The 25904-nt window shown below is 37.8% G+C and overlaps 1 protein-coding gene across 1 annotated transcript in view; it reads left to right on the top strand.

The window, feature by feature from the left end:
* Positions 1-25904, top strand: part of LOC150088379 (dynein axonemal light chain 1-like) — a 173251-nt gene that overhangs the window by 9694 nt on the left and 137653 nt on the right. Inside the window, exon 2 of the mRNA XM_090370753.1 lies at positions 6611-6649. Coding sequence (XP_090226879.1) covers positions 6611-6649 — 39 coding nt within the window. The remainder of the gene's footprint in view (positions 1-6610; positions 6650-25904) is intronic.

Below are 25904 nucleotides of genomic sequence, written 5' to 3'. Positions count from 1 at the left end.
TAAAAAATACCTCTGCTTAGTGCATGCAGAAATGATTTGTGTGTCCTGCTCTAAAAAGCAATGAATATATAAAATATATAAAATATTTTTATATTTTATATAAAAATATTTTTTATAAAAAAATTTATGAATAAATAAGTATTTGAAATTCTTGTATATGTTATTTATGAATAAACTAGAGTGATTCTTAAACAGTCTTTAATTTTTCGATATGAAACCTAGTATGTATATGAGAGATACATTGCGACCAACTATGTTAATTTTTTTCGTTTTGCTGGTGAGTCCATTGAAGGGTTAATAAACTTTGGCCTCCACTTCCCTACAGAATTCCTAGTGTGTAAATGTAGATTCAAAATACTCTTCCAGTTTGTCAGCTACCTGAGCAGGATCATCAACAATCGAACCATTAATATCAAGTCGACCAATCTGATTCATCCCCTTCCTTCTAGAGTTTACATAAGTAAAGAAATCTTTGCTGTTTTTCTTTGAATCTTTTGCCAAAGGATGTTCTTGCAATCTGCCTTTGCTTGCCTAGCCTGCTTTGGGGCTTGATTACAGACTAGCTCAGTGGCGTTCAAACTTATTTCGCTCACGACCCCCCCTTTATTAAATATAAAATTAATATGACACCTCAATGTAAACTCCGAGGGAGGATGACGAGATTTTCAGAGAAGAAAAATCGCATTTTATAAATTATGTAGTAGAAAATTTTGAGTACTGAGAAAGAAATAAAAAAATTGCTAATTTTTTAATTTGCACATTACAATATTTGTTTAATATTTTAATTGAATACAGCAAAAACAACAAATCAAATTCTTATTCTTTAATTAAGATTGTGTTCATAGCCGTTGAGCAAATTAATAAAAAATGAAGAGAAACAAAACAAAACAATTAATGAGAAGGATGAGCCTTGATAACCTATAATACCTGGTCCATATTTGGATACAATATTTGAAATTGCTAATCTCATGTCATCTTCTGGATCAAGTCTGGAATGCCGTTTTGGTTTTATAACTGTTAATTTTGAGAAACCAACCTTACAAAAATATGTAGACTCGAAAGGTAGCAATGCTTATATTGCAGTTTTCGATAATTCTGGATACTTGTCTTCAAGAGAAAGCCAAAATTTTTCACTAGTCTTGAAAGGATTCTATCAACCTGACATTTGATGAATACTTCATCAAATGTCAGGTTGATAAGATCTTCCTTTTGCTCAATGGTAATTTTGGGACATGAAGAAATTTCAAAAGCAAAGGGGATCACGAATCCAGTACAACTTTTTTTCTGGAGATACTTTAAATCGTTTGGAAAAATTCTTAATTAACATTGTTAGGTGGGTGGCAATGATATCCCTAAATTGTAAAATGTCAATATTATTGCTATTAACAAAATAAAAAAACATGGGAACATTTCAATATTATTAAGCTCAAATTCAGTTTTCCAAAGGTTAAATTTATTTTTGAAAGCTTCTTTTTTATCACTGAGTATTAATATATTTGTTCTCTGTCCTTGAAGGCTTAAATTTAAATCATTAAGTTTTTCAAATATATCAACAAGATAGCTAAGTTTTCCAAGCCATTTTTAATTTGTAAACAATTGAGCAAGGTTCTGATCTGTATCTGATAAAAACAATAAAACTTCATGTTTGAGGCCAAAGAGACATCGCAACACTTATCACTGGACAACCACGTCACTTTCGTATATAAAAAAGTGTTTCATAAGTGGATCAAATTTCATTACAAAGTATAGGGAAAAGTATGCAATTTAAGCTTCTACTTTTAATAAAGTTATCACACTTACTGAATATTTCAAAATTTCTTGCAAATGTTTGCATTTCCTTCACTACTAATGCTTCCCTATGTATAATGTAATGATTAAAAACTATAATAGGAGCAATTTCCTTTACCTTGCCTTTTAAACCTTTATTTTCTCCAGTTAATGCAGCCATCAGTCCAAATCGTAACACAGTTGTTTCACATTAGATTATTTGTTTGAAACAAAATATTTATAACATCAAAAATCTTCTCGCCCGTTCTTCTTCCTTCCAAAGCTTTGCAAAATAGATAATCCTCCAAAATATCCTTCTCGCAGGAGTATCTGACATATACAGTAAGTTGAGCAAGGTTTTAAATATCTGTGGATTCATCTAATTGTATTGCAAAAATCATACTTTCTCTCAATCGATTTAATAAATTGAATTTTAAGTTGTCCGCACGCTAACTGTAATACATCGCGAGACTGTGTCTCTGGACAGAGGAATGGTATTTAAATCGTTGCTGTACTTTTCTCCATGCATAATTTAAATCATTTTTATTGCAGCAGGGAGAATGCACCGAATTATGAAGCAGAATAAAGCTTGCGTGCAACACTTGCTATATATTTGCTGCTCCTGCACATTTGCACCTCTGGACTTTAGGCAATACAGTACAGGCAATGTGAGAATTTGTGCTTGAGGAAGAACTAATTAAGAATTTGAGGAAGAACTAATTAAGAGCTAAAGGGATTAATTGAGTAGTACTTCTCAGTACTACATAGCATTTGAGTAGTACTGAGAAGTATCAATACATACTGAGAAGTCGCACTAGTCACTGTGTTCATAGCCGTTGAGCAAATTGGGCATATCCCTGACGTGATAGGCAGTAGGGTTCATTCATATCTCAGACTAAGTTTCGCGTAGCAAGGGCTCTGCACTTACAGTATTGAAAAAGTAATTTTAGCAACAGATTTTTAGCCTTTATATACACAAAAAATAAATTTCCCGACCCCTTTAATTTATCCCACGACCCCTCTGGGGGTCGTGCCCCAGAGTTTGTGCATCACTGGACTAGCTTATATCTACCATAGGCTTCCGTGTCGCATAATATAGATCCCTTATTTGATTGAAATATGAGGAATCATAGAATTCCCTGCAGAAGTAACAGAGAAATTTATATTTACTTTTCAACAATATTTACAATAAGAATAATATTCAAACCACAAGTGGGAATTATTATATGGAATTAGATTGTAAAATAAGTGATATAATAATCTAACTTCACATGACTGCTTTCCCATTGAGTTAGATTGCTATAAAATAAGTGATATAAAATAACCTTGGAAAAGTATCTATTCGAAAAGTTGCTGCAGCTGAAAGAAAGCAAGTCTGCCAGAATGATATTTCTTGACTATAAGGCACCTTATTTCACATTATATATTTCTCATGCCTGTTGTTTATACCTTATTTTACACTATCCATTAATACCATTTTTTTTCTATTTCTTTTAGATTACTAGGCATCAGTCTGCACTTCCTGACTTTAACATATTAGTTGTGTCATAAGCTGATCACTACTGTTTACTAGAGAGAGAGAGAGAGAGAGAGAGAGAGAGAGAGAGAGAGAGAGAGAGAGAGAGAGAGAGAGGATAAAACTGCATAGAAAAACAGAATTTTTAAAATTTTTTGTGGATTAAGGCCATTACACCTAAAGATATAATAATGTCCAGAAGAATCAAGCTTTGTAATGTAATGATCCGGATTGGTTGCAAATATAATCTTAAAAATGGTAATTAATGCTTCAACTTTGGAAAACATGAATCTAACAGTCACTTATGAACTGGATGGGGGGCAGGGGGGGTGGAGTTCAAAGTGGTTCAGGATGAAGAGGACTTGGGGATTATGATACAACCAAATATGAAATTCACTATGCTCATATGTAAAATGGCTGCTAGGAAAGCACACGGCATACTGTTAATGATTTATAGAATCTTTGCAAGAAGTAGAATGTCATTATCTTTCAGTGTAAGATGAATATAAGAGAGAGAGAGAGAGCATTTATTATTATTAATTAGACAGAGAGAGAGTGAGAGCATTTATTATTATTAATTAGACAGAGAGAGAGAGAGAGAGAGAGAGAGAGAGAGAGAGAGAGAGAGAGAGAGAGAGAGAGAGAGAGAGAGAATCAGAAGTAGGAGGGAATCACCAAGAAAGAGAAGAATGATGATATCCAGCTGAGGACCCTGGGTGTGCCAAGCCCATACTCACCAGATTTGAAATAGTGTACCCTGGAGCCCCACACCCAACAAAAGGCAAAATATCTAGAGATGCTTCAAAGAAGGGCAACCAGGTTGGCAAGGAATGCTAATCGGTGCCCCTATGAAGAACTGCATAAAATACGAACTACATAGCTTAACTATTTAGAATAAAAAAGAACTAGGCAGCACAAATTAAAACTATTAGGGAGTGAAAGAAGGCTGGAACTCATAAATTTTACCTTTAGGCAATACCTTCATGCTGGTCGAGGCTGCAGGCGAGGCAGGGATAGCATGGACATACAAACTGTTCTGTAAGATCTGGCTGGGATGAGAGGCAGGTGCCGAAGGACTGGAAAGAAGGTTTGATCATCCCGTTGTTCAAGAAGGGGAACAGGAAAAATTGTTCCAATTATAGAGACATTACATTGGCATCACATGTGAGTAAGCTGTATGAGAGAGTGTTACAGCAGAAGATAAGAGGAAAATTGAAAATAGGATGGCCGAGAAACAGTATGGCTTTAGGCTTGGCAGATTGACGGTGGATCTAATTTTCTTCATCAGGCAACTGATGGAAAAGTGTTATGAGCACAATAAAGAATTATGGATGGCATTTTTGGATATAAAGAAAGCGTTTGATGCCGTAAAGAGAGAGAAAGCGTAGGAGGTTTTGAGAAACTTGGGGATAGAGGAACATCTTGTGGAGAGAATTGAGAATATGTGCACTGATATAGTGAGCAAAGTAAGAACAGTGATGGGGTTGACGGAGAGCTTAGAAATAACATCAGGTTTGAGGCAAGGAGGCATCCTGTCACCACTACTATTCATAGCTGTCATGAATGATGTGCAATGTTGAGTGATGGAACAACTTAGACAGGACTAGATGAAAGTCATGCTCTTTGCAGATGACCTCTGCATATGGGGAGAGAGAGCAGGGAACAAGTGCAACGGTAAGTTGATATGTGGGCCAGTATGGCCAATGAATTTGGACTGGTTTTCAGTCAGGAGAAGAGTGAAGTAATGGCTCTAAAGAGGAGTGGCGAGCTTGACGGATACATTACAATGGAAGGGAAAGAGCTAAAAACGGTTAACAACTTCAAGTATCTAGGAAGCACCATTACCAAGACTGCAGTGATAGACAAAGAAATGAGTAGAAGGATACAAGTGGGCAGGAATTTCTATAGGCAGGCAAGAGATCTGGTCTGGAACAGGAACATACCACTGAAGTATAAGAAGGCTGTATATCAGGCCTTTTACGTATCAATTCTGACATATGCATCTGAAACTTGGACTATGAGCAAAAAGGATGAAAGTAGAATTCAACGGGCAGAAATGAGATTTGTGAGGAGCATAGCCGGAAAGACAAGACGCGACAAAATCAGGAATGACATGATTAATGAGAGAATTCAGTTTTAAAAACTCCAGAATAGGATTGAAAGGTCTATTTGAAATGGTTTGGACATGTCAAGAGGACAAACGAGAGGCATTTGCTAACAAGAATGTTTGATTTACAATTAAGGGACAAAATACCAAGGGGGACACCAAGAATGAGATGGAAAAACATGATAAAGACCAATGTCATTAAGAGAGGAGGAAACTGGAGTGAAATCAATGACGGAGAGAACTACACAGACAGGGCATGGTGGTGAGGCTTCATATGTAGACTTGTGAAATACCGGAATGATGACAGATGATGATGCTGATCGAGGCAGAGGGTTTAGTAATGTTTAATGTAGAATTGGTTAGTTTTTATTGGAAATGGGGAATATATGAATGAGGCAAGGTAAAGTCCTTCCCTGCATAATTTTAATATTAATACTAATTTTACTCTGCAATTTATTTCTGTCTTGGGGGCACTTTGTTTCCTCTACTGACAACAAAAAGTTGGGCTTATTTCACATTATAAATGACATTGTTCTCTGTGAGTCAACCTAAAATTATTAGTTTTGTTTTTAATTGAATAACATCACTAGAAGAGGTGAAGTGAATATTTTAGTTATAAAAAGCTCAGAGATACAGCCATGACAGCCTGTTTTGAGACTTAGTGATATCTTGACAGATTTCTAGTGGCCTAAGTTAGCAACTGCAATGGTACTAATTGAGCCACCTGCATTCTGATGTGTGCAAAATGAGATGCAGTTTTATATAGAAATGGTATTTAACCTTCGGCATAATAAAAAAATTTCTTGTTTATTATAGAAGGGGATCATCTATTTTTATTTAGATCTTATTATCTAAAATATATCGCAATTATTTGATATATATTATTTGAAAATCATTGTTATTAGATTGGAGATAATTTTTAAAATTATTGGAAAAGTATGTCAGGAACTGCAGTGATTGGAGTGCTTGGCCTCCTACTGATGAGGTGCCATTCTCCAGAGAGCCAGTTTTATTCATCAAAATGGCTCTCTGGAGAATGGCACCACATTGCAAATAAGTAGCACTATATTTTCATTTGTATGGGAGTGCTGCTTATTTGTAGTATAGCACATAACCTCATAATGAAAGACATCTTTCTTTCATATTTTCTTAATTTTTCTAACTGAATAAGTCTTATATAAATAATACTTCCCAGTTATTTAATAACTTTTATTTTACAGGGTAAAGGTCAGCCTGTTAAAGATGCCCTTAAAAAGTGGGTATGTATAAATTTGTAAAGGCATACATAATATATTTATTTTTATGATTATATTACATGATATTTTTCACCTCTTGTTTTGTGTGTGTATAATGCCAGGCATTATGTCATGCTTGGAAATGGCCAAATTGTTTCAAAAGTGGCTTGTTAAAATCTTTATCTGAAGACCAAAATAGCCATTTCTCAACTGGGGGAAAAAAAGACAAGTTAGGTTTTTTTTTTCTTTTTTTTTTTAGGAGCATTAGCAACTAAGGCCATATTGCTCCGGGGATATGCAGTGGTCATTCCCTGACCTTTCCGCATCCTCCATATTTGGTGGTCACGGGCTCGAACCCCGGTCTAATCAAGAAGCGTGAACTACGCACTGCTGCTCCTGCCCTCCTGGCTACGGAGGCGCCGACAAGTTAGGTAATGTGTATGCAATGCATTACATTTCAGATATGTTCAGTTTTTATTTCCCAACAGACCTGATTCAGCTCTGTTGGGGTTTAAACACCCCTACTGGGTTCAACAAATAAATTCTATACTTTTTTACTCTATCGAGAGAGCTGAAACTCTATAGCTGGAGCCAGAACTGTTTTCTTGAATTTTCCCACTCCAATTTTCAGAAATTTCTCTTCAATTTCATGCAAACAACAAAAATGTGACATCAAGTAAGCATTTTTTTAGGACTTTTTCAGTTATTTTTCTAACTCCCACCTTAACTAGCCTAGGGCTTATGAAACATGATACTTGATTTGTTTTTTGATGTTGAGAGAGCGTGCCTCTCTGTTTACAGAGAGTTGTTGTTTATGGCCGAAGCGTGAGAACAGTTGACTCTGCCATTGCGTCAGTTCTCCATACAGCAATATCGAGAAGGCAAAAAAACAAACAAAAGACAAACACAAGCTATTGTTAGTTGACATAAGAAGCAATAAAGCGAAACAGTAGTAACAATTGTCTCTGAAAGGCAAAAATATCGTATTTCCTTTCTTCAGTGTGTGTTGCACCTATTAACAGAAAATCAAGGAAATTCATGTATTGGAAGTCACGCTGGAAACAGGATAAACTGGTGTAAAACTGATAACACTGCAATGCACATTTGATTAAAAAAGGTTTGCTCTATTGTAATTGTTAGGGTAGCTAAGAATAGGAACAGGTGCATGTATACTTGTGTGTGCAGCAATGCTAGGAGTTTAGTAAATAAATTTGATGAATTTGAGGTATTGCTCAAAACATCAAAGGCAGATATTGTTGGGATATCAGATACGTGGTGTCACATAGATATAAGGAATGCAGAACTGGAATTTGGGGAGTACAATGTGTACAGAAAGGATAGGAAGGGAGGAGAGGTTATGCTATTAGTTAAGAAACAAAATCCAAGGAAGTGAAGCCAGTCGACATTGCAGTGTCGAGTTAGTTTGGTGTAACATAAGCATTGGGAGATCAAAATTGAGAGTAGGAGTGTGCTATAGGCCTAATGACTCTGATGAGCATAATAAAATACTATACAGGGAAATAGAGTGGGCCAGTAAATCAGAGAGTCTTATAATGGGGGTCTTAATTTCCCAGATATTGACTAGAATTTGTGGGTTGGTCACTCACACACTAGCAAGGCTTTTGTGGATTTATTGGATGATTGTTTTCTACATCAGCATGTTCGGGAGGCAAGTAGAGGGAGTAATACTCTTGATTTGATTATCAGTAGTGATTCTTCATACATTAGGAATCTGCAGATAAAGGAACCACTAGGTGGCAGTGATCACAGTGTGCTGAAGTGGGATTTACTCAAAGAGGTAACTACCATTAGGGGTAAAGGGAAGGGTTTTTGCTTTCGTAAAGGCGACTACGATGGTCTGAGACAGTATTTAAATTCTATACAGAGTGACCAACTGATGATGTTACCAACAGCAAATTCAAAATGGGAAGCATTCAAAGAACTTATCCTGGAAGCTACTAGACTTTATATACCAACTAAGAAATATTGTTCAAGGTTTAGGCCTAAATGGATGTCAGATGGGGTTCACATAAAAAAAAAAAAAAAAAAAAAAGATGAACTAATGAGACATATGGCAGAGAATAAAAATGCATGGGATACATATAAATTAACATGTGACACAGAAGCCTATGATAGATATAAGTTGATCTGTAACCAAGTTACAAAGGAGGTTAATCAGGCGAAGGCAGATTACGAGAAATCTTTGGCAAAGGATGCAAAGAAAAACAGCAAAGAGTTCTTTACTTATGTAAACTCTAGATGGAAGGGATGAATCAGATTGGTCCACTTGATATCGATGGTTCAACTGTTGATGATCCTGCTTAGGTAGCTAACAAACTAAATGAATATTTTGCATCGACATTCACACATGAGTTAATCAGGGAGGGTAATGCCAGAGGTGTATTCAACTCTGGCAGTAAGCTAGATAATCTTGTAATAACTGAGAGTAAAGTGAATGAGAAATTATTGAAGATAAACACAAGAAAGGCACCTGGGGTGGATGGGATCTATCCAGTTGTATTAAAGGAGGCAGCAAAGGAAGTAAGCAAACCCTTAGCCATAATTATGAGAGCTTCCTTGGACTCAGGGGAGATACCCATAGACTGGAGATGTGCAAATGTGACCCCAATCCACTAAGGAGGATCAAAGGCTGACAAAAGTAATTATAGACCTGTGAGTTTTAACTTCTGTTCCAGAAATATTAATGGAGGCACTGGTTAAAGAAGCACTGCAGGATCATCTAGACAAGACTTCAGTTATTGCTCGAACACAGCATGGTTTTGTTAAGGGAAAGTCTTGCCTGACCAATTTGATTGGATACTATGATGCAGTCACAAAAGAACTGGATGCAGGGAATAACTTTGATATTATATATTTGGACCTTAGAAAGACTTTTGATACTGTTGCGCATGGAAGGCTGCTGCACAAATTGGAGCAGTGTGGCATTGGTGGCAAATTGCTGCTATGGATATAGGGGTGGTTGAGGGGGAGAAGGCAGAGAGTGGTAATCAATGGACGCTGCTCATCGTGGACTAATGTTATTAGTGGAGTCCCTCAGGGTTTAGTGTTGGGTCCATTATTGTTTTCTGTATTTATAAATGATATTGATGATGGTATATCAAGCTTAATGTCTAAGTTTGCAGATGATACAAAGGTTGGCAGGGTTGTTAAGGACACTACTGACGCTATGCTGCTGCAACAGGATCTGGAAAGGTTGAGCAGATGGGCTGAGAGGCGGCAAATGAAGTTTAACATTGACAAATGTAAAGTACTACATATGGGAAACAGCAACCCCAGAACAACGTATCAACTCTGTAGTGCTACACTGACAGTGATAGAGAATGAAAAGGACCTGGGGGTAATTGTGCAGGCAGATATGAAGTTCTCTGAATAGTGCAGACAGGGCAAGAGTAGTTCATGATGTCTTGTCAGTGATATACAGGAATTTTTCTAGCAGGGATAAGGAGGTGATTATTCCCTTGTATAATGGTATGGTGAGGCCATACCTTGAGTACCGTATACAGGTCTGGAGGCCTCATTTCAAGAAGGATGTAGGGCTGCTGGAACGAGTACAGAGAAGGGCAGCAAGATTAGTGAATGGAACAAAGCGGTACTCTTACGAAGAAAGGCTTAAGTTTTGCAAATTATAGTGTCTGGAAACTACGCACCGGCAAGGTGATCTGATAGAGGTGTATAAAGTCTTGAATGGTTTGAGCATGCTCAATGCGGATGGGATTCTTCCTCTTGATCAGAATAATCACCTGAGAGTGTAGAAATTCAGATTGAGGAAAGACATATGTAGAATCGATGTGCGGAAATTTGCCTTTAGCCAGCGGGTAGTTGGTTGGTGGAACAGACTTCCATCCCACGTTGTGGAAGTTGATAGCCTAAATAAATTTAAGGCTCAGCTGGACAGATATTTTGAATGAATGGAGGGGTGAAGTGGAAGTGTTTTTTTTTTTTTTTTAATTTATTTTTTTTATTTTGGCTGATGCTGCATAAGCTTGCTTTCTTGCATCATATGCCTCTACTAATGCTAATTGTTTTTAGGGAACGGAACAGCAGTTTCCTGGATGTATATTTGATCTTCTAACGAAATTTCAAGAAAATATTTCTATTGATAGCTGCATTATAAACTTCTAAAACTGGTGCGCAAAAGAAGGAAAAAAATCATCCTCCATGAAATCGATTGTTTTTTGAAATGTGTATTGTTCATAAAATTGCAATATTTTCGAACAATACAAAGGTAATGGATTATGGTTAATGGGCTTTTCAAAAAGTATTGTTAGAAAATATTTCCTTGGTATGCTTTGATATTATCACAAAGGGAGAAATTTGGTTTTAGTACATAAGCCAAATAAATTCAGCATCCATGGTCATATGCTGTTCTGAGCTGCAATAAAAAGATATACCCCACTGAAAAATAGATTTACTCCCTATCTCTTCTTTTGTTTTACTGTGGTTTTTGGCAGATGTTCAATTTCACACAATCAAGCTGGTAACTGCTAAATGCAGTGCAGTTTGTTGTATTCTCTCTCTCTCGCTCTCTCTCTCTCTCTCTCTCTCTCTCTCTCTCTCTCTCTCTCTCTCTCTCTCTCTCTCTCTCTCTATCTATCTATCTATCTTGGGATCTCATATGACCATGTAGTCATCCTTGACTACATGGTCATATGAGATCCCAAGATAAACAAACAGAAAATAACAAGACAACAACAAGACAAAAAAAACAGAAAATTTGTTTGTCGGAATGCTTCCCACGAATGGCACCAATTATCAACTCTTTTATTGTCCTTCTAATTTACATTGTGTTCAGATAATTCACATCGGGAAAATTCGAAAGTGTTACATCAGTTAGGAGCAAAAACTGTTTCCTCCAATATAATGAATTACTTTAGGTACAATAAAGGACTCCTAATATGATTTTACTGGAAGGAAGTATCCAGGTGAAAGCATGTGGTACCTCCAAGAAAAGTAACTGTAGTCATTTGCATTCAAGGACAAGCTATACAGCGATGTTTGAAATTTATAATGCATTAGCATTAGTAGAGGCATTTGATGCAAGAAAGCAAGCTTATGCAGCATCAGCCAAAAAAAAAAAAAAAAAAAAAAACCCACTTCACCCCTCTGTTCGTTCAAAATACCTGTCCAGCTGAGCCTTAAACTTATTTAGGCTATCAACCTCCACTACAAGGGATGGAAGTCTGTTCCACCAACCAACCACCCGCTGGCTAAAGGCAAATTTCTACACGTCTATCCTACATCTGTCTTTCCTCAATTTGAATTTATGCCCTCTCAGGTGATTATTCTGAGCTAAAGGAAGAATCTCATCAGCATTGAGCATGCTCAAACCATTCAAGGCTTTATACACCTCTATCAGATCACCTCGCTGGTGCCTAGTCTCCAGACACTGTAATTTGCAAAACTTAAGCCTTTCTTCGTAAGAGCACCCCTTTGTTCCATTCACTATTCTTGTTGCCCTTCTCTGTACTCGTTCCAGCAGCTCTACATCCTTCTTGAAATGAGGCCTCCAGACCTGTATATAGTACTCTAGGTGTGGCCTGACCATTGCCTTATACAAGGGAATAATCACCTCCTTATGCAGTTCACTTGCTAATATTTCCAGAGGGATTATTGCAAAATATTGTGAGCTAAATTTTTTATTTTTCTTTGATTAATAGAAGTGAAAATAAATAATTATCCTATTACAAATAATCAGAATTATTATTATTATGATTAGCCATATGGTCCAAGGAAGCCTAAGGTTTATGCTGCACGAACCAAATAAAACAAAATAATAAAAAAAAAATTCTGAATTACCCTGAGAGAGAGAGAGAGAGAGAGAGAATCAGAAGTAGAAGGGAATCACCAATAAAGAGAAGAATGATGATATCCAGCTCAGGACCCTGGGTGTGCCAAGCCCATACTCACCAGATGTGAGCCCCTGTGGTAAATTGATTATTCAGTTAACTAATAATATATAAAAATAATTGTTTTCACTTTACTGCTTATACCTCACAATGTCATATTGTCTTGACATTAGTAAAAATTGAAATGCAACATATTTCACATATCTGCAAAGTACATGTATTTCAGTAATACATTAATTAGTAATCAGTCATTAACTAAATATATTAAAAAATAGTAATAATTCATGATTTATATACAGTGAAACTTCTCCTAACGGACACCTCTCGCTAATGGACATCTCTCTACAATGGACATTTTCAAATTCCCCAACTCACCTCCATTGGTTTTAACGTGTTTGCAGCTTCTGTCTAGCGGACATTCTCTGTAACAGACACGGACAGGCAATCTGCACTGTTTCGTTTAGATTAGCACTTAATTTGATCTCCCCATAACGGACAGCGGGCGATCTCACGGCCCTTTTTCTAGGAACGTTTCTTCCACGTATTGCCTCAGTCGTGTGTTTATTTTCTATTTCCGATTCTCTGAATTTTATCAAGGTTTACGTCGCGGTTCTAAACCCTTTTTCAAGAATTTTAAGGCACGTGTAAAACTTCTGATGAATTCGGTGTGTGCAGGGAGGGGGGAATATGGTCGGCCTTTCGTCTTTTCAGTTTCAGTTTTCAGTTTTGTTCAGTGTCGTGTGAAGTTCACAATGTCTTCTCGTAAACATTTAACTTTAAAAGATAGTCGAACTCATTAATGCGTATGATCGGCAAAAAAATAGTGTTCGCAATCTCACTGCAAAATTCAAAATTGGGAAGACGCAGGTAAGCAACATCCTAAAGAAAAAAAATGAACTGCTCAAACAATTTTGGCAACACGGAAATGATCAGGTTCAAAAATCATTCCCGAAAACTGTTGGACTTCAAATTTGTCGCGCACGTGCTAAAAAAATCCCCATTAATGGGCCTATTATTAGGGAAAAGGCTTTGGAGGTTGCGAAATCTGTGGGAGTAAATGAGTTAAAAGCTTCTGTGGGATGGCTAGACAAGTTCAAAACTCGGCATAAAATTTCTTGGAAAACCGTAAGTGGTGAAGGTGGATCTGTTGATACTGGGGTTGTAACAGAGTGGACCGTCAAATTGGAAGATTTATGTCGTGATTTTGAAGCTAAGGATATTTACAACTGTGACGAAACAGGGTTGTTTTTTTAAAGCTCTTCCTGAAAACACAATGAGTCTAAAAAACGAAAAGTGCCAGGGCGGAAAAATTTCTAAGGAACACTTGACTGTACTATTGTGTACAAATATGCTGGGAGACTTTGAACAACCTCTTGTTATAGGAAACCCACAAAATCCTCATTGTTTCAAGGGCATAAAGTTGAATCTTTTGAATGTTGACGGGAACTCTAATAAAAAAGCGTGGATGACGAGATATCATGAGCGAATGGATAAGTCACTTTAACCAAAACATGATTCGTCAAAACAGAAAAATTATTCTTTTCATGGATAATGCTGCATCTCACCCGCACATTGAATTGTCCAGCACTCAAATCGTTTTTCTACCACCAAACACATCTGCAGAGTGTCAGCCCTTGGATCAAGGGATAATAAAAAATTTTAAACTTCACTACAGAAAACGTGTTTTAAGACATCTAATTGCAAACATGAACGATGTAACATGTGCGAGTGACCTTGCAAAGAAAATCAGCATCCTAGATGCGATTCAATGGATTTCCTCTTCAGTAAACGCAATTAGAAAACAAACTGTCGTGAACTGTTTTGTAAAGTCTGGCTTCTCAAACACAAAAATTGAAGTTGTGAACAGCAATGTGGAGCACCAAGAAGAACAAGAACTTCAACATCTATTGATAATGTACGATACTTCCGCTACAAGTGACCCTGGCTACAAAGATATAGACTCGAACCTCACTACAGAAGATGGTGCTCTAGATATCAACGACATTATCATCGATATTTTTCAAGAAGTTCCTCACGAGGATGAAGAAATGGAAGGAGGTCATTCTGTCGAAGAACATATTAACGACGAACCACCGATGAAAATAGAAGAAGCGCTCATACAAATCAATCGTTTAAAAATGTTTTTTGCCACTGAAGAAGATACTGAAGGACTTTTGATGGTTTCTTTACTCCAAACAAATGTTGAAAACAAAATTATCAGCCGGAAGAAGGTGCAGAAGAAAATAAGTGATTACTGTACGTATTTTTCTTAAGATAAAGTCATAATATGCATAGCACAATTGTATGTATATTATTTACAAAAATATTGTGCAAAATCTGTATATGATTTAATTTAATTTTACATTAAACATTTAATGATTTTTCTTTATCTCTTGTGTATGTAATTGTATATTATTTACAAAAATATTGTTCAAAATCTGTATGTATTTCAATTTAATTTTACATTAAACGTTTAACGATTTTTCTTTCTTTCTTTTTTTTTTTTCTCCCTCAGACTTCTTGTTAGCGGACACTTCTCTCTAACGGACACATTTTCGTTCCCCATGGCTGTCCATTAAAGGGAAGTTTCACTGTATTTAGTAAACTGATAACAAAAATATGAGCTCGAGTTTTGCATGTACCAACCAAGAGCATATTTCTTTTCTGCACATGTGCCCTGAAGAATAAATGGGGTTAACCACGAATGGACAGGAAATGTCTTCTCCTCAAGAAACAGCTAACCTCATTGCAGAGACTTTCTCTCAAATGTCTGTCATTTCGGCATACGACAGTTATTTTCTACATATCAAAGTTTTAGCAGAAAGGTACAAGATAAATTTTCATACTTCCCAACATTTTGCCCACAATCAGCCTTTTAATCTACTTGAACTCTAAGCAGCACTAAATAGATTACCCAATAGCACAGCCAGACACAATGGAATTCTTTGTGCAATGCTGAAACAGCTAAACAGTATAACCTTGAATTTACTGCTAACATTTTGTAACCAGATTTTTCTTGAAGGTACATATCCCTCTTCCTGGCATCACTCCATTATTTTAGCCTTTCCTAAACCAGGAAAGGATTAATCACTTCTGCAAAATTACTGACCAGTTGCTCTCATCAGCTGCCTAAGTAAAATGCTTAAAACAATGATACACAAACAACCTACCTGGGTACTTGAAACTAAAATACTGATAAGTGACAATCAATTTGGATTCTCACAATATAGATCCATTCTGGATCTTATAATCAAAGCCGAGACAAACATCCATAATGTTTTTGTCAAAAATGAAAATCTTATAATGGTAAGTCTTAATATTGAAAGAGCTTTTTAACACTGCCTGGAGGTATGGAATACTGCTAGAACTTTATTCCCTGGGATCGTGAGTACACTTACTGTAATTCATTCAATATTTTCTTTGACACAGAATATTCAAATCCATTATCAAACTGCATTCTCATTTTATACACAGGAAGGTGTCCCACAGGGATTGATGCTCAGCGCTACATTTTTTTTTTTTTCACTTAGGCTAAACATCATGACACAATGTCCCCAGTACTGCCGATCTGAACTGTATATTTGCTGGTGATCTTGTTATATCTTGCCACTTATGAAATATTCAGACCATTAAAAGACATTTACAACTTTCTATAGATATAAACAGGGGGGTGTGCTGGTAAATTTTTAACAACCAGCTCTCTAAAAAAAAGCTGGTTTTAATTGTAGCCGCTGCCCCTAAGCAGCACCACCTGTCTTCCATGTTCCTTTGTGTGGATGATGCCATGCAACGTGATCGATCATGTGACTTGCCTCTCCCTAATTGCCGACCGGGCTAGCCGAGTGGGTAAAGTACCTGCCCGGCAACCCAAAGGTCGCGGGTTCGATTCCCGCCTCGGGCTTGGATCAAAGTACTGCAAAAACCTTGGGAGGTGCAATATGGCCACAGAAGCCGATGCGCCAACAACTACCAAATCAAAAAAAAAAAAAAAAAAAAAAAAAAATCTCCCTAATTCCAGTGTTTTTTTGTTTCTTTTTCCTTAAAGACAATAGTTGCTGTCTGTTTTTGCCAAAATCGGTAACTTCATTGTTTGCTCAATCCTTTGAAATCTTCATGCCCATTTTATTTTCCACTCCAATAGTTCCAATTTGTTTATATAATGCACAGCCAAGTCTCTTATTTTGATAATTTAGCCAATTATTTAGTTTGCACATGAATATATTTTTTTGATCAATAGTCCCAGCAACCTTAGTCAGGCGTTTATGCCATTCATCCCTTGCTGTTTGACATGGATACCATCAGGAACAAAAACAACTTTTGACACGCCTCTGTAGTCTTCACTTATGTCTTCACTTGCATTCTCACTTGTTTTTGATTTCTTAACTGTGGAAGATGAAAAGTAATTCTTTTAATTTTTTACTTTTCTGTTCAAGACACTTTTTTTTTAAATGCTAATTCACTTGCAATCTCGTTACCACTCTATTTCATGGGCAGTTAAATAAAACTGTTGCATCTACTAAGCAAGGCCGGATTTACACATAAGCTAAACAAGCTACAGCTTAGGGCCTCATAATACAAGGGGCATCGCTCCACCTCAAAAATTCTTTTTGAATATTGTCACAGTTAACCAGTGAAGGGCCTCGTACATGTTATAACTTAGGGTCACAACATGTTTAAATCTAGCTCTGCGTCTAAGTTGAAAATGCACAAATACAAAGTTATTAATGTTGAACAAACTTTTACATTGTAAGAATAGCTGCAGAAAAACTAGTAGGGAACCAGTACGAGCCCTTGGGAAATGGTATTTCCAAAGAGAGACATGTAAAAAGAAAAAGTTACATGAGTTTGCCTAAATTAGTGTTACTTCTTAGATGAACAGAATACCTGCAAAAGTGGGATGAACCCTAATAAAATAAATCTACAGTCAGACCTCTATATAACGTAATTGATTGTTTTCCTGCAAAATTTTGTTATAAAGTAATATGACCTTTTCCACAATGAAAAATAATTCAACATTTAGAAATAGAGTAAAATATGGTAAATAAATCAGAAATAAGTGGGAAGAAATAAATTTTCTAACATTTCAAAATGATTTATTAATACATAACATATTAAGACACGGTTTTTTTTTCCATACATACCCGATGCACACAATATTAAGAATTATTTTGAAAAATATTTGGTTATCTTTTGTTGTACACTGGATTTTAGTGTACATCTCGTTATGTCCACATTTGTTTTATCGTACTTTGTAATTTCAAGGACATTTTATTCACACTGCAGGCCTCAACGAAGTTTCAAAAGCTGCCAACATTTTATGTTTAGAAGTTTTAATACCTTCATTGTCCTCATTTTCCTTCTCTCATCATCGATATTGTCACTAGTTGTGAAATTTGAATTTTTTTTTCTTTTTTTGAAATTGTCCAAAATGTCGGAGTCATTTGGATATTCATGAACTGAAACAGAGATAGGGAAAATTTATGGAAAAGTGGGAATGACGCACTTCCTCGAAACAACAGATGATTATTTGTCAGGGTAAAAGAAAATCATTATCTGCTAATTCGCTATTAGAGAATTTGGGAATACCCCTTGATGTACATTGTTCACCAGTATGATGTCTCAGGATGTGGGAATGGTGGCCAGATAAGTTTTAAGAGGACCAGTAAGTTGTAGAACGGTAATCCCTTTAGCTCTCTTAATTCATGCCTAGCAGCAGCAGCAGCACTAATTCCCAGAAGTGCGAACAGTGTGTACCCTTAAGTCTCTCCTAATCTGTTCATTGTATGAAAATTTTCTTTACTCAACAGAAACTATTTTAAATGTAATTACCAAGGGGAATTCAAAAAAATTCGCTAAATAGAAAAATTAGCTATAAAGGAGTTTGTTAAACAGAGGTCCAATTGAGTAATTTAAAATTCTAAAAATGGTTGCAAAGTTTTATATAGCAAATATCTTAACAATAGACAGTGAAACATGCAAATTTAGTTAAATAACTAAAGCTTATTTGAATAATAGGTAAACATGTGGAAAAAATTTACTGAATATTACATTTTTCGAAATGTACTGCATCCAAATGTCACATGTGATGTGTTAATAAAGGTGCTCATATGCCTTACTGTTGCATACCGTCCCAAAAAAAGCCCTGACTACCTATCGCTCTGGTATTAGCATTAGTAGAGGCATTTGATGCAAGAAAGCAAGCTTATGCAGCATCAGCCAAAAAAAAAAAAAAACCCCACTTCCACTTCACCCCCTCTGTTCATTCATAATACCTGTCCAGCTGAGCCTTAAACTTATTTGGGCTATCAACCTCCACTACAAGGGATGGAAGTCTGTTCCACCAACCAACCACCCTCTGGCTAAAGGCAAATTTCCGCACGTCTATCCTACATCTGTCTTTCCTCAATTGGAATTTATGCCCTCTCAGGTGATTTTTCTGAGCTAGAGGAAGAATCCCATCAGCATTGAGCATGCTCAAACCATTCAAGGCTTTATACACCTCTATCAGATCACCTCGCTGGTGCCTAGTCTCCAGACACTGTAATTTGCAAAACTTAAGCCTTTCTTCATAAGAGCACCCCTTTGTTCCATTCACTAATCTTGTTGCCCTTCTCTGTACTCGTTCCAGCAGCTCTACATCCTTCTTGAAATGAGGCCTCCAGACTTGTAGACAGTACTCTAGGTGTGGCCTGACCATTGCCTTATACAAGGGAATAATCACTTCCTTATCCCTGCTGGAAAAATTCCTGTATATCATTGACAATACTCCATGAGCTACTCTTGCAGCCCGTCTGCACTGCTCAGAGAACTTCATATCTGCCTGCACAACCACCCCCAAGTCCCTTTCATTCTCTACCACTGTCAGTGTAGTACCACAGAGTTGATACGTTGCTCTGGGGTTGCTGTTTCCCATGTGTAGCACTTTACATTTGTCAATGTTAAACTTCATTTGCCACCTCTCAGCCCATCTGCTCAACCTTTCCAGATCCTGTTGCAGTAGCATAGTGTCAGTAGTGTCCTTGACAACCCTGCCAACCTTTGTATCGTCTGCAAACTTGGACATTAAGCTTGATATACCATCATCAATATCATTTATAAATACATAAAACAATAATGGACCCAACACTGAGCCCTGAGGGACTCCACTAATAACATTAGTCCACGATGAGCAGTGTCCATTGATTACAACTCTCTGTCTTCTCCCCCTCAACCACCCCTTTATCCATAGCAACAATTTGCCTCCGATGTCACACTGCTCCAATTTGTGTAGCAGTCTTCCATGTGCAACAGTATCAAAAGCCTTTCTAAGGTCCAAGTATATAATATCAAAGCTATTCCCTGCATCCAGTTCTTTTGTGACTGCATCATAGTATCCAATCAAATTGGTCAGGCAAGACTTCCCCTTAACAAAACCATGCTGTGTCCGAGCTATAACTGAAGTCTTGTCTAAATGATCCTGCAGTGCTTCTTTAACCAGTGCCTCCATTAATTTTCCTGGAACAGAAGTTAAGCTCTCAGGTTTATAATTACTTGTGTCACCCTTTGATCCTCCTTTGTGAATTGGGGTCACATTTGCACATTTCCAGTCTATGGGTACCTCCCCTGAGTCCAAGGAAGCTCTCATAATTATGGCTAAGGGTTTGCTTACTTCCTTTGCTGCCTCCTTTAATATAACTGGATAGATCCCATCCACCCCGGGTGCCTTTCTTGTGTTTATCTTCAACAGTTTCTCCTTCACTTTACTCCCAGTTATTTCAAGATTCTGTAGCTTACTACTAGAGTTGAATACACCTCTGGCATTCCCCTCGCTGGATAACTCCTCATGTGTGAATGTCGATGCAAAATATTCATTTAGTATGTTAGCTACCTGAGCAGGATCATCAACAGTTGACCCATTAATATCAAGTGGACCATTCTGATTCATCCCCTTCCTTCTAGAGTTTACATAAGTAAGAAACTCTTTGCTGTTTTTCTTTGCATTCCTTGCCAAGGATTTCTCGTAATCTGCCTTCGCCTGCCTGCCTAACCTCCTTTGTAACTTGGTTGCATATCAACTTGTATCTATCATAGGCTTCTGTGTCATGTGTTAATTTGTAAGTATCCCATGCATTTTTCTTCTCTACCATATGCCTCATTAGTTCATCTGACATCCATTTTGGCCTAAACCTTGAACAATATTTCTTAGTTGGTATGTAAAGCCTAGTAGCTTCCAAGATAAGTTCTTTGAATGCTTCCCATTTTGAATTTGCTGTTGGTAACATCATCAGTTGGTCCCACTGTATAGAATTTAAATACTGTCTCAGTCCATCGTAGTCGCCTTTACGGAAGCAATAACCCTTCCCTTTACCCCTAATGGTAGTTACCTCTTTGAGTAAATCCCACTTCAGCACACTGTGATCACTGCCACCTAGTGGTTCATTTATCTGCAGATTCTTAATGCATGAAGAATCACTGCTGATAATCAAATCCAGAGTATTACTCCCTCTAGTTGCCTCCCGAACATGCTGATGTAGAAAACAATCATCCAATAAATCCACAAAAGCATTGCTAGTGTGTGAGTGACCAACCCACAAATTCCAGTCAATATCTGGGAAATTAAAATCCCCCATTATAAGACTCTCTGATATACTGGCCCACTCTATTTCCCTGTACAGTTTCTTATTATACTCATCAGAGTCATTAGGCCTATAGTACACTCCTACTCTCAATTTTGATCTTCCAATGCTTATGTCACACCAAACTGACTCAACACTGCACTGTCCAGCGATGTCGACTGGCTTCACTTCCTTGTTTTTATGTGTTTCTTAACTAATAGCATAACCCCCCCCTTCCTATCCTGTCTATCCTTTCTGTAGACATTGTACTCCCCAAATTGCAGTTCTGCATCCCTTATATCTGTGTGACACCACGTCTCTGATATCCCAACAATATCTGCCTTTGATGTTTTGAGCAATACCTCAAATTTATCAAATTTCTTTACTAAACTCCTAGCATTGGTGTACACGCAAGTATACCTGCACCTGTTTCTATTCTTAGCTACCCTAACACAACCCATGTGTTTACTTGTACCGCAATGGCTCCCAGCAGTCTCTGAAATATCATGCATCTTGTTTTTCAGGCTTCTGCTCATTCTAATAGAAGCAGTGCAAGAATCTCTTTCACCTCTGCCAGTGGCTACTGTCAATCTATTGTTCTTTGTCTCCCCCCAAGCTAGCAGTTTTCCGACCCACCTAACACTGCCTCGATAGCATCAGCAAATATTCTTGCACCCTTTCTATTTAAGTGTATCCCATCCCTGTAGAAGCAATCTCTCCTGTTAACAAGTACAGTCCAGGCTGAAAAAATTTTACCCCTTGAGCCTTGCACAATCTTTCCAGGGCCAAATTGATCGACAAGGCTCTCATCATATACTCCCTCCTATCGTGTCTGGGCAGAATTGCAGACACTTTCAAATTCAACCCTAATTCTCGGCTTTTGTTCAACAGTGACCTGTACTTGTTAAGTAATTCTGCCGGTCTCCTACTCTTAATATTATTAGTGCCAACGTGTACAACTATATCACCTTTTGTGCCCTTAAAAGATGATATTCGCTCTACAACGTCATTAACCTTTGCCCCTGGCAGACATACCTGATCCTGTTCCACCTATCAAATCGTGGATAGTGAAAACCTAACAGTACAATAAATAAGAAATGATATTTTGTATTTGGGGGTAGAGAGAAAGTAGAAATTTGGTATTGAATATTAAATGTAAAGCATATTTTATTAACGTCATGGAGCCTGTGAAAAGTGCCTCATTTTTGCACCCTAAGAGTGGGGTCCCAACTTTTGGTAACATAAAGGGTAAATTTCTGCTTGATTTTACCGCACGGGACTTTTCAAAATAAAACACCTGTTGTTAATGTCTTCACGCCACTTGACATTATTTCCAGATGGAATATTGACAAGTACTTTCCATCCATTTGAAGCAGAAAACATTCTCCACTACCCACACTATATGGATTACTTTCTATGCTATGAAGGATTACTACTGTTCAGTGGCTTAGCCAGTGCAGGGTCAGCAGGTGCATATTTTATTTATTTTTTTTTTTGAAAACCCCAAACACGAGAGGTTTTAGAACCTATAGTACTTAGTACCGTGCATAGGTTGGAGGTTGAGAAGACGAAAGAAGATATTTGTTGACATTAGACTTGAACTTCTGTAGACTGTAATTTTCAGGACATTCGTATGAAGGAAGGTTGTTCCAGAAAATGGCAGTTGCATGAATAAACAAGGATGATGAAAAGTTGGTTCTGTGAGTTTGAAGTTGGACAGTAAATGGATGTTGGCTGGTGGCAGCACGTGTTCGGACTGTTTTGTAAGAGAGAGCGAGAATTATAAAAGCCAATTGAGAAGAACAGTGTCCATGGAAGTATCTGTACAAAAGGCATGCAGCAGAAACAGTATGTCTATGAGACAGCGAGTGGAGAGACTCTGTTAGAGAGGAGTTATTAATTAACCTAACTGCCCTCTTCTGAATGGAATCTAGAAGCCTGAGAGAGAGGTTTTGGGGGCACCACTCCAGATGTGGGAACAATATTCCATGGTGGGGCTGATTTGTGATTTGTACCGAGCTGAATAGCTGTTTGGAAGAAAAGTAATGCCGAGAGCGAAAGAGAAAACCAAGTTTTCTAGATGCAGAGGAAGCAATATTTGTAATGCTTGTTCCAAGAGCGATTAGAAGTCAGGATAATCCCCAAAAGAGATATGTGTCATTTTGCCTAGAAATCGGAGTCACCAAAGATAAAGAAGGAAAAGGAAAAGAAGAAACAAAATCCCGCAGGTCATCCCATTTTGCATTCTTGTAATACCAAACAACACGAGGTTGGGAATAGCCAATAGATAAAAGCAGATCAAAACTTGGTGATTGTCTCTCTTCTCCATTGGAGAAGAGACAATCACTAAGTTGTGATCTGAGGTGCCTAAATGACCACTCACTTCGACAGTGTACTTAGAAGGATTGTTTGTGAGTAAAAGATCAAATGTGTTGGCTGTATGGTTAGGATTTTTCAGTATTCTTGTAGGTAAATGAACAATCTGTACAAGGTCATTAGTAATTGCAAAAGCCTCGGCATCTCGACCAGCTGGGTCAGTGTGACTAGAAAACGGAAGCAGGTGAAGTTGTGAACATTAAAATCACCAAGGAAAATTATCTCACTGTTAGGAAAGTTGGACTGGAGAAAATCAAGTTGCAAAGAGAGGAAGTGAAAGAGCTCCAAGTGATTAGTGGAGTTGGGAGAACAGTAGCGACAATAGATAAATTTGGCGCAACGAGTTAGAGAGATTTTAAGTCAGAGAAGATCAAAGAGAGGAGATTCTAAATTACCAAGTCTCTGACAGGGAATATCAGAATGGACATATGGACAAGTACCACCACCTTTGAGGTGAAAGGAATCATGCAGCGAATAATTTGGGCAACTGAGATGAGAGTAGTTGAATCAACAGATAACTGAGCTTCTGTCAGAAAAAATACATGGGGTTTGGCAGACTGCAAGTGGAAATGAACATCGTTGAGATTATAATTGAGACCATGTATATTTTTGAAATGAACTAGGAAGTGTTTCGGAGATTTAGATCTTTTCGCAGATGTGCTTACTCTATTAGTTTGATCACAGAAAGTGAACTTAATGACCTCATTAGGGATCTCGAACTGCCGAAGAATAAGGTAGAGGTTTTGGCTTCGAGGCTAAAAACAGTGGAATCTTCTACATTAGTGGTTCCCAAACTACTGAGATTTACGGACCCTTTCAGAAATCAAGAAAAAGTTCACAGACCCTATTAAAAAATAGGGTTCGTGAATTTGCGGACCCTGTGTATAACATATACATTATTATCATTATTATTATTATTATTAATAGCCATATGGTGCAAGGAAGCCTGAGGCTTATGCTGCACCAGGAAAAAAAAAAAAGTTCCCAAGTCACCCTGAGAGAGAGAGAGAGACAAAAGTAGAAGGGAATCACCAAGAAAGAAAAGAATGATGATATCCAGCTCGGGACCCTGGGTATGCCAAGCCCATACTCACCAGATGTGAGCCCCCGGGGCAACATTTCTGCCCAGAAACAAAGGAAAGAGTATATGATGAGAGACCCGTCAATCAATTCAGCTCTGGAGAGATTCTGCAAAGCTCATGGGGAGAACTTTTCTCAGTGTGGTTTTTTTTTTTTTTTTGGTTTTTTTTTTTTAGGAGCATTAGCAACTATGGCCATATTGCTCCAGGATATGCGGTGGTCATTCCCTGACCTTTCCGCATCCTCCGTATTTGGTGGTGACGGGCTCGAACCCCGGTCTAATCAAGAAGCGTGTGCTACGCACTGCTGCTCCTTCCCACCTGGCTACGGAGGCGCCAATCTCAGTGTGGTCTGTGCTTATTAACAGGAGAGTTATTTTCTACAGGGATCGGATACACTTAAACGGAAAGGGTGCAAGAATATTTGCCGACGCCATCGAGGCAGCGTCAGGTGGATCAGAAAACTCCTGGCTTGGGGGGGAATTCAGAGACCAATAGATTAAGAGCAGCCACAGGCAGAGATGAAAGCGACCCCTAGACTGCCTCCATTGGAATGAGCAGCAGCCTGGAAAGCGAGGTGCTGGGGATCTCAAGGACTGCCTGGAGTCATCATGGAACAAGTAAACACATGGGCCATGCTAGGGCAACTAAGAGCAAGAACAGGTGCATGTATACCAATGCTAGGAGTATAGCAAACAAATTTGATAAACCTGAGGCGCTGGTGAAGACATCGAAGGCAGACATCGTTGGGATATATGAGAGACATGGTGTCACACAGACACAAGGAACGCAGACCTGGAACCTGGGAAATACAATGCGTACAGAAAGGACAGACAGGACAGAAAGGGAGGAAGAGTCACGCCGCTAGTCAGGAAACACAAAATGCAGGGATATGCATCCAGTTGACATTGTGGACAGTGCAATGCTGAGTCAGTTTGGTCTGGGAAAGCAAAGTCGAGAGCAGGAGTGCGCCACAAGCCCAACGACTCCGATGAGTACAATGAACAACCCTACAGAGAAATTGAGTGGGCCAGTAAATCAGATTGTCTTATAATGGGGTTTTTTAACTGATTAATCAAGGCAGTGATTATTCATGCATCAAGAATCCGCAGACAAAGGAATCACTAGGTGGCAGTGATCACAGTGTATTGATGTGATGTGGGATTTACTCAAAGACGCAACCACCATCTGGGGTAAAGGGAAGGGTTTTTCTTTTTGTAAAGGTGATGACAGTGGTCTCAGAAAGTTTTTAAATTCTAAATGGTGGAACTGACTAATGATTTTACCAACAGCAAATTCCAAATGGGAAGATTCAAGGAATTAATCTTGGAAGCTACTATACTTTTCATACTAAGGAATGTAT

This window comes from Mastigoproctus giganteus, chromosome 3 (genome assembly GCF_048544385.1).
Source record: "Mastigoproctus giganteus isolate SK-2022 chromosome 3, ASM4854438v1, whole genome shotgun sequence".
NCBI lineage: Eukaryota > Metazoa > Arthropoda > Arachnida > Uropygi > Thelyphonidae > Mastigoproctus > Mastigoproctus giganteus.
This window is presented reverse-complemented; position numbering and strand designations above follow the sequence as displayed.